This window comes from Echinops telfairi, unplaced genomic scaffold (assembly GCF_000313985.2).
Source record: "Echinops telfairi isolate 266 unplaced genomic scaffold, ASM31398v2 ScPeMD7_7468;HRSCAF=8506_0, whole genome shotgun sequence".
Taxonomy (NCBI): domain Eukaryota; kingdom Metazoa; phylum Chordata; class Mammalia; order Afrosoricida; family Tenrecidae; genus Echinops; species Echinops telfairi.
Genome location: NW_022111369.1, coordinates 24,689,391 through 24,699,818, shown reverse-complemented (window position 1 = coordinate 24,699,818; position 10,428 = coordinate 24,689,391). Strand labels below are relative to the sequence as shown.

Here is a 10,428-nt window from a genome sequence, read left to right as displayed (position 1 = left end):
CACTGTCTCTAATGATTAGACTTTCAGCACATTTTATACCCCTTAGTGATGCTATCAGGTTAATGGTGGACTGCAAATCCCAAGGTTGGCAGTTCAAACCTACCAGTGACTCCTGGGGAGAAAGATGAGGCTGCCTGCTCCCATAATGGTTTACAAATCCCAGAAACCCTCCAAGGGCTGCTGTAAGTCAGCGTCAACTCGATGAGAGGGATGGATGTGCATACAGATATATATTCTGACTCTTCTTCTCTCAAGAACCCGTCTAAGACATTTGGTTTGATAATGGGGTGCTGCTATAATAGATATTTGAAATGTGAAAGCAATTTTGGAATTGGAAAATAAGTGGAAGGGTTCTAAGATGTCTAACATTAAAAACCTTGATTGTTTTGAAGAGATCGTTGCTAGAATTATGGATGGTAAAGGAAGTTCTTGTGAGAGCTTAGAAGGAAGTGAGGAAAAGTGTAATGTTGTATATTTTACCGACCACAAGAAGCAATAGCAGAAACGCCATGGCAGCAGAATCAGAATACCCACACAAGGGGGTGTAGGAGCCAGTCCATGGAGCAAGACCGACTGCACCGGGGCAGGAGGTTTCCTGGTGAAATAAGGTGCCTTCGGGCACATTTGCCAGTGTGGCTTTGCTCAGTGTTCCACATAGTAAGATAGCTGAGAGCCTTTGAGCCAAGGCTTACTGGTGGAGTGAGGTGCCTGTGGCAGCTTCGCCGCAGTTTGTAACACTTGTTCAAACAGGACAGAGACTGGGCTTACCTTTGCATGAGCTCCAGCAGAAGAAAGGAAGAACACAGGTGCAGATGTTCCTTGGTCTTAAAGGTGAGGGGCCTGACCTCTGAAGTCTCAACTTGTCGGCCCATGGCTTCTGTGGTTTCTAAGGATGAAAGTGCATTTTCCTAAGTTTCACAGAGTTGGGTCTCTGAAACTCTGAGATAACCACTCAGCTGACGGGCTACCCAAAACCCAGTGGGCGGAGTTACCTTTCCAATTGGCCTGGAAGGCGTAGCTGAATCCTGGGTTCAAGGGAATCACCACCACCAGGATTGAAGAACTAGGAACCAAAGATGTTTTGGGGGCCCAGGTCTCTATGCTGGGCACCTAGATCAAATTGGATGCCACAGTCCAGGAAGCTTTCCAAGGAAAGTGTAAAAGGGTGTGGCAAACTTCATTCGGGACATGGGAAATTCCAAAGGGTTCTTCTTGAAAGGTTTTCTCTAAAAACAGCATACTCATAGGATCTTAAAATGTTCTTTTAGGAGGTCTTAAGATTTTAAGAAGTTTTTTAAAAACTTGTTTAAAAAATGAAAAGTGCACTGGTGAGAAAAGAGGCCAAGGAAGTTGTGTTGACAAATGTTTTTCCAACCCAACAATATATCTATTCTTTGTTAGAGAGGAGTGAAATTTTTGTTTTTGCTTTTTTGTGAAGCCTTATAATATCCATCTTATAAGCCTGACTTGGCCCATTCTGACTTCTTTGTGTCCTTACCCACTAAAAGCATTTAATAGGAATATAGTTTGAGTGATTTGGGGGATACCAATACTATTTTTTGAAATAATGTAAATCAAGCTGTACAGAATCATTCAAGTCAGATTGAAGCGATGGAAGTACCAACTTCAGGACTGAATATACCTAGTTAGAGAATGTGTCAAGAAACAATAGTTGTACAATTTGATCATTTTGTTTAATGAAACTGCCTTTGTGTTTGTAGTAATACTTTTTTACTTAGCCTTACATTTAGGAAGCATTATAAATTAGTAGACATGAAGTACAAGCTTAGTTCAGTAAAAGGAGTTTGTCAATTCTATAACCCACATCAATGTTGTTAAAATTAGAAAATGACACTGATCAACTGTACAAGTATTATGATCAAAAGACACGTGATGCCAGGCTGGAAGAGCGAGAAAGAAAAGATATTTGAAAACCTGTTACCTGGAAAAGGAAAACAGTACTATCTCATAATATATATGAGAACCTGTCCAAACATACAAAAATAAAATTAAGAAGAAATAATATCATGTATAGTATAAATATTTCAGTTAATACTTACAGCTAACGACAAGCTATATTTTACTGTTACAAATGTTTTTATGATCGTTTTGTTTTAAGCCCTCAAACCTAGACTACTTTAGAGTTATTGAAACCATTGACAGTAAGTCCTAGTTTTCTAGTGCTGCAATAACAAGAACAATGAAAATGAGTGAAATGTAGCATCTCCAGTTTCCCGGGCTAGACGTCTCTTTGGCATGTTTTCTCCAAGTCCTCCTTGAGATTCCTCGGTCTGTCGATGGTTTCTCATATGTCTGACTGCGACCGGGCATATATGTGGGTCTATTTGCCCCTTTCAGAAGACACTACTCAGAAATCATTAGATTTAGGACACACTCTATTCCAGAATGGTCTTAGTAATATAATTATTAACCCTACTTTTAACCAGGGTCATATTTGCAGATTCATAATTTAAGATTCCAATATACATTTTGGTAAGCACATTTCATCGATAACACAATATTTAGTAAGACATTTGGAATTATATCAGATTAACCATTCAGAGCTTTGCTAAAACAAATTACTACTGAATTAGTAACGGTGATCACTGAGTAAACATTTCTGTCTTTAATACATTCATGTTGGCATTGACAATGCCATTTATTTAGGCAAACTGACGGTAGGTTCACCAAACTTTTAAAACAGCTCCCAGGGAGACAAGAAATCCTTGTGCTTATTTTGGCAGATCAGAGCATGTGTCTCATGAGCAGGATGATATTCTAAAAGTTACGCATCCATCTCAGACTTCAGGAATGCAGTTGTGAAATGCAGAAGGTACTTTGGAAAAGTCGCTTTTCCCTTAGTGTTACAGATCGTCGCTCTCTTTATTTCTTTTTTTCCAGCAGTATTATTTGATCTTAGCTAATAAAATCCTCTTGAAGAAGTAATTACAAAAATCACACATCAACAAATGTCATTTAGAACAGACTTTGTCGACATCAGAAGAGAATAAAAGCTCAAATGAAATTTTATAAGGTTTTCAATTTGGCAAGAGGACTGCACTGTCTCTAATGATTAGACTTTCAGCACATTTGGATTTGCTAATTGGATCTAAGTTCTAATTAGACTTTTTATGTAACTAAGAATGACTTAGCATTGTATGAGTTTAATGTGCTTTTACAGTGGAAACTCAACAATTAGAGGCATTTTCCAAATTACTTTAATAAGGGAAGAAAAGCTAGCTCTGCTGTTTATATTGGGACACCCCAATTCTCTTATGATATAGTACCTACATTTTTGTATTTTTAATTAACTACCTTTTGGGGACTTCAAGGCAAAACTTGAGTTTTAAGATGAAGCACCCAAATTGTTTGTACGTTTGGAGACTTGCCAGTAGGTTTTGGACTCGGGGCAAAAACCAAAATGCAACACCTGGAAACAAATCACCAATAAATAAGTCATCAGGTGGAAACAACGCAAAGAGCCGGGGCTCCTTTAGCTGTTTACCTCATGCAAACTGACTATGACGGGAGGTCTGCACTGTACTATGGTGCCTAGATGTAGAACGGTGTTCAAATGGGAAGGCTCACGGAGTTGCTAGTTGGATTAGCCGCACACCATCTCTTCTAAGATGTGCTTTCTAGCACGCTACAGCATTGCTCCTTGAGCCGTGGTCTGCCTATTCAAGTCACATCCTCTTTTTCTTTTCTCCTTTTTTCTGAACTCTTAACCATCCATTCTCCTCCCATCAAGCTTTATAGGCAGTTGTCTGAAAATTGATGGTCCCCTAATTTGTAGATTACAAAAGATAACAACTACACGAGAAGGTAAACCTAAAGCAGAATTTTGAAGAGTAAAAAGAAGGGAATTATTGCAAGACATGAAGTAAAAGGCTCTGGCCAAAACAAATCAAGAGAGCTGCCAAATTAGGTAAATTATATTGTTCAATGTCCTGTTGAAAACAGCAAATCCAAAATCATGATCTTTTTTCCTTAAATAAATGGAATAACACCCCCTACGATATTGATTTTGGCAGGATATTTTTCCTGAATAAAAGCAGAATAAGATCTAGTTAAAATACTTGAAATGTCTAAAAAACTAATTGTACAGTAATTGAAGTATTAAAACAGACATTTTGCTAGAATTATTCGAGTTATTATTTTTCTAATGCATTTGCAGGACTGAGTTCTTGGTGCATTTAGAACTGCCCATTAAGTCAAATGTCTTCAGTGAGCCCATGAAGCAGTGTGGACACTGTCACATGTTGTACGGTGATCTCTAAAAGCAGGAGATGGCATTTCTTATTATTTCATTTGCAATTAAAAAAGAAAAACCATGCAACACCCTTTTGATACTAACTATTCCAAAGGACGTCACAAGCCCCCTGAAAGGTCTGTACATTGGTGATGAGAAGTTCTTCAGGCAGAGAAGTGACCACAGATATTTTATCTTTCAGCTTGGGTGCTGGAATCCTGTCACAGGACTGAATGGGTCACTGACGGACAAGAAACTGGAAAATAACATGCGTGGAGTGGTCCTGCGTGTGGTGACTGTGCTGGTAAGTCTGAAGTGAGCCTGGGTTTGGGTTTCTAGAGGTCACGTTAACCTTCATTTGTTTATCTTTTATTACTGACACCATCATCTTAAAATAGCTTTTCCTAAGTTTCAAAGAGTCTTTCTAAGATATTTTTACTGGTCACATTCTCTAACCTTTAATTACAGTCATATATATGGATTGGTATTTTGTGCATATTCTTTTTGAATTACAGTGCTTTACTAAATAAGTTCATAATACACGTTAGATCCAATTGTTACCCTTCCATGGTTTTCTATACAGGATAGAATTAAAGGCATTTGTGAGTCATTTTCTCGCTGAAAATCTACACTGAAACTCTACCCTGTCTAAACCAAGGTAATCATATAAACCTAGGAAGGATATAATAAAATGTACTGCACTCCTTACAAGTAAAATATTAGAAGACTAAACTAATCATTTTCTAGTAAGGATCTACTTCAGAAGAAAGATCACTCAATTGTTCAATAAGTGTTTATTGAGTATTGACTGTGCTCCAAGCTCAGTGTTGATTTCTAGAGACATGGATGAATAAAATAGATGTGATTCTGTCTTTTTGAAACATACCATCTAGTGATTCTATGAATGCTAAGAAGGATTATAAATGAGCAACACATTATAATTCCATATTCTTATTAGAATGGTATCTATTCCCATTATCCCATAAATTTTCTCTCCTAATAGACATATACACTACGATTTAAAAGAAAATTTTGAACATTAAAATACTCATGTGAGTACTGTGCAAATATCCATCTGAACAGTAGGAATTGGACTCTCTCTTAGTACTTCCATGTGTTTAGTCTTGTGTTTCTTTACAGTAATTTGGACAATTTAATAATCCATAGGAACCCCTGCATGGTGCAAACAGCTGATAGGAGTGGCTGCTCACTGAAAGACTGGAGGTTTGAATCCACCCCATAGGCCTGGGATAGATTCGTTTATTTATTTTGTTGGGGGGAAAAAAAGCCTGAGAATAAAATTCAAAAAAAAAGGCATTGAACCCCTTTGGAACACACTTCTGACACACATGGACTTGCCATGATTGGAAATCAACTTGAATGTAACTGACCCTAATAGTGTATATTACTAACTTTATTTTTCTTCAGAACAGCCAATTTGTTTAGGTTTGAAAAAGACTCCCCTGTAGGTTAAATAAATCACCAAATTAGCAAATGGGAGCGGTAAATAGTCTATTTTTATGCATTCATACTAGTTAAATGCTCATTAAATGTTTGCTCCCCACTTTGTATTGGTCCATGTAGATTAAATAGATTCAACATCTTTTTTTATCACAGATCTCTGTCAAAGAAGGGATCTATAAATATTCTTGATAATAGAAATATAAAGGTATAATTCATTTTCCCTTGATCAGAGCTATATTTTTACTTATAGTTGTTATTTTAATCAGGTTTTTAAATTTTTGATAAATAAGTATATGTAGAATATTTTACGACACAACACACTTTTATAAATAATTATATGAAGACATTTTATAAGACAATACATTTTTGTGGCTAAGGGACTAGATGGGCATGCACATTAAGAAACAGATGTTTAAATTTCAATAAATATTAACATCCTCTTCTCCAGTGATTATCTTGGAAACCAAAATATATGTGTTTTGGTTTTGTTTTTCTAATTCATATTTCTCAGCAAAACTAACCTCATTCCACTGTATAGCAAATGTTTACTTAGCATTATATGATAGTCATGGTAACACACATAAAATGACTAATACATAGAGCAGTGGTTCTCAACCTTCCTTGGCAAAGGATGGACTTAGATACCAATGCCTTGCCCACCAGTTAAGAACGTGCAACTCTTCCGAGGAAAAAGAAAGAGGAATAGATGTGAATAAAGCACCAGGGGTATGTCTTCTGCCATTTGAGCTTCAGTGTAGTTCTGGCTTCTTTGAGTTTGCATCCTATCTATTGCACACAAACACCCACACCCATTTGACATATAGCGACCCTCAGTGGGGTTTCTGAGGCCGTAGAAACCTCTATGGGCGCACACAGCTTCAGCTTCCTCCTGCAGAACAGCAACTGGTAGGTTTGCATCATGGTGCTGCCAGTTAGCAACCAATGTGAACCCAGCCCAGGCAGCAGGACTCCTGTACTGCACCAGGTTAATAACATTTATTTGTCTTACTTACGTGCTAAGTAGGGATCTATATATATCCCTGCTACAAATATTTCATTGATTTAAAGGAGTTTGTGTGTGATACAAACAATTCAGCTGTCAACTGCTACTTAAAGTTTGTTCATTTGAAAACAATCAGAGATCCCTCAGAAGACAGACCTAGTAATCTACTTCCAAAGGGTCCCAGCGTCAAAAACCACGTGGAGTGCGGTTCTGACCTGCACATTTTTACCTTAAACAAAATAATTCATCCCCAAATTGTCTGTGATAAATACCACACTCCAAGTTAGAAAGTTACTGACATGGAGTTGACTTTGACTGATTGTAACCCGGTCGGGCAGAGTAGGACTGCTCCATTGGGTTTCGAAGACTGTACATCTCTATGAGAGGAAACAGCTCCATCTTCCTACTAAGGGTCGGCTAGTGAGTTTGAACCATTGACTTTTGGGTTAGCAGTCCGATCTGTAACCAACACTGCCACCATGGCTCTTCCACTTGCGAATTAATGATAGTTCATAAAGGGTTTATGAACAAAGATGTAAATGTGCATAAAGGAATCTACAAGATATGTTGAAGCACTCAGGGCCCAGCTCCGCATGGTGTCTTGACTCTCGTGACCGACAAGGCTTAGGAAGGGAGAAGGGTAGCCACTGGAGAGACTTCATAGCAGCTGGGAGCATGGCTGGAGGGAGAGCAAGAAAAAGAGAAACACTGCAAAAAGCACGACCAGGCATCAATGAACTGGGGAAGCCTGGATACAGCACCATCTTTCCTTCTTTCCCCCCATGCCCCTCACCTGTCTCTCATGCCAAACCCAACCTAGGAGCAAGGGGATTAAGTGATGAAGGTCAGCCTTTCAGGACCCAGAGTTTGACAATGGAGGACCCAGTGGATATAGATGGAGAATGGGCAACCCTGCATCAGTGCCTACTACTTGAAAGGACCTGTTCTAAGGAGTTTGTACATGTTATTTATTCAATCTGTATTTCAATGAGTTTTTGAACTACCTACCCAGGCCTAGGCCAAACTTCAAAGGTCAAGGGCAGAGTTTTCTATGAGAATACCCTAACTTGACACCAACCCCAAATTGAAGAACCGCAATCCACCTTCATTTCTGACCAGCTGACCACAAGGTCCAGGGTCTCCACTGCCCCCTCAACTTCCACAGTTTTCTGGAGAAATTCACACAACTCTGGAAAGTGCCAGACTTGTGATTATAGGTTGTTGGGTTTTTTCTTTTGTTTTTTATTTTTTTCTAGAATAAGCCTACAAATCAGAGCCAAACGAAGGGAGACATAGGTGAGGTCTGGGATGGTTTCCATCATGAAGTTTCCATCATTTTCTCTCCATGCTATCAGCATGTGCCACACTCCCAACACAGTGATGTGTCTAAATATGCAGAATATTGTCGACCAGGGAGGCTAACCTGAGCTCTGGTGTGAAAAATAGGTGTTGGAATCCGAACCCTAAGCCTTTGGCTAAGTCTATGATCATGAAAACAGCCTGAGCATCACAGGTGTCCTGCTGCGGCCCCCAGCGCTATCATCACAGGGCAGAGAGCAGCTCATGCTCCACTGTCCAGCCCTTTTGGCCCAGTTCTGACACTGACCGTTCCACTGCTGGCGCTCTCCTTCAGCGGCTGACTGATAGTTCATTGCCAGGGCTGTACAGAACTCACAGATGACTCTTATGATTGTGGGACTCATTAGGAGAGTTGACAGGTTATAGTTCAGGTGACAAAAGCTGAAGATAGAGTTGTCCCTTCGGGGCAGTCTCTTCTGTGCCATGCCTTCAGGCAGAGCTCTCTGGCCTTCAACCTCTTGGCCTGGCCTCTTTCCTGCTCGGGCAATTTTACAAACCTCTTTTTAGGACTGATATAAATTCATCTGAGAAATACTTATTGAACATCTAATATATTCTAGACCTTCGTATCAATACTTGGGACATAAGAGACAAAGATATCTGATTTCAGGGAGTCTCATTTTAGGATATCTTAAATTCTCAAATGGATGCAATGAAGATATCCTTACTAAATAAAAATGCAGCGTTTCTATACCTGATATTACTATAAAAATAATTCTGCAACTTTGTGTGTGTGTGTGTGTGTGTGTGTGTGTGTGTGTGTGTATTTAAAGAGGTGATTCAAAATTTAAGCCAATGCTGAGGTGGCGAGACTTCTGTATTTTAATTCAAAAACACAAAACTGTTTACATTTTAATATATCTAGAATCAGGACATATCTTTCAATTGATGGCTCCTTGTAATTATAATTGACAACATTGTTTGTCTTTCCTACTAGTGTGTAAAATAATTCTGCATGTTACAATTGATCTTAGATGAAATAAAATATGGTATCTGTATAAAAATTAATTAAGTTAATGGATGTTTTCCTGGAAAGATAAATTCAACAAAGCTGAGAAAGAAGCCATCACAAAGAGAGAGGGTCTTTTAAAGAATACCTTCCAAAGAAAATAAATAACAAAAGGAAATGAAGCCAATTTTTTAAAAGAACAGTAATAGAAATATTTTTTTAAAAAGCTGTCTGAACTAAAACTATCACTAGTCATAGAGGCATAGAAGAAGAAAATATATGAACGTAGCTTCTCCTAAATCAATGCCACATAAAGTCCAAACAGTGTGTTCAGAAAAAGGTAAGTTTTTCTGTGCAACTCATCATAAGAAGTGTTGCCTGTTCAGCTGGACCAGGGAGCTAGGAGTCCTGGTGATGCAGTAGTAAAATGATACCTTAGTTTAATCCACCAGAGTTTGAACCCATCAGCTTTTCTGAGCAAGAAAGACTGCAAACGCTATGGCGCAGTTCTCCCCTGGCGTCTAGGGCTGGCTGTGTGAATGGGAACCAGCTCCGCTGCTATGGGTTTGAGTTTTGGTTCATTGTTTTGTCAGCGAGCTTTACTTAGCAGGAGTTGTTAAGAAGAATCCTCTTTTACTAAAATCTTTATCATTAGTCTCACTTCTTGGGATTAATTTTAGCAGACTTTATTTCTATGAAAATTCATGTTATCCAAAGTCAAGGGAGGTAAAACATGAACATATGGTATGCCCCAAAACTTTTATCCTTGAACAACAACTATTTATTATGCACAAATTATCAGTTAACCTTTGTGCTAAATTATAAAAGACAAAAAATTAGGTAAGATCTCGTTTCAGCTTTCAAGATGCTTCATGTATAACATTTTATCGAAATTATCTATCAGATAACAATATTTGTGTATGTAGGACTGAATTAAATATATTTTGAGGGGGCTGGGAAAGCAATATAAAATTTAGAGGAGAGAAAGAGAAGACAGAGAGATGGTTGGGGAGAAAAGAGACATAGAGGGGGAAAGAACTGTTATCTAGGACAATTTTATTCTCCCTTGTACTGTGCTATTTTAATCAGAACACTTTGCAATTCTAATAGTATATTTTTATAATAGTTTCATTGGTATTAGACTCCCGCACTAAATTTTCCATACAAGTAAGACGCAAAGTTGGTTTTCACTTACAATGATTGGCACAGAGAAACAGCTCAGTGTATGTTTGTTGATTGAAAAACTAAAATATTCTGGTAGCCTGAAGATATGTGAGAGAGAGAGAAAGGGAGGGACGGAAACAGAGATACCGAGAGAGACAGAATTCTACTTTCAACTATAAAAAATAAAAATAAATATTGGTGCAAAAGTAGATGGAATTAGGAGTTCTAATTTTTAAA

General features: G+C 38.2%; 1 protein-coding gene across 3 annotated transcripts in view; it reads left to right on the top strand.

Moving 5' to 3' along the window:
- The window catches only part of GRID2 (glutamate ionotropic receptor delta type subunit 2), a 1,637,701-nt gene that overhangs the window by 1,109,916 nt on the left and 517,357 nt on the right, over positions 1-10,428 (top strand). For all 3 annotated transcript variants that reach the window (XM_045284270.1, XM_045284271.1, XM_004703263.4), the window contains exon 9: positions 4,455-4,556. In XM_045284270.1, the coding sequence (XP_045140205.1) occupies positions 4,455-4,556 (102 nt within the window). The remainder of the gene's footprint in view (positions 1-4,454; positions 4,557-10,428) is intronic.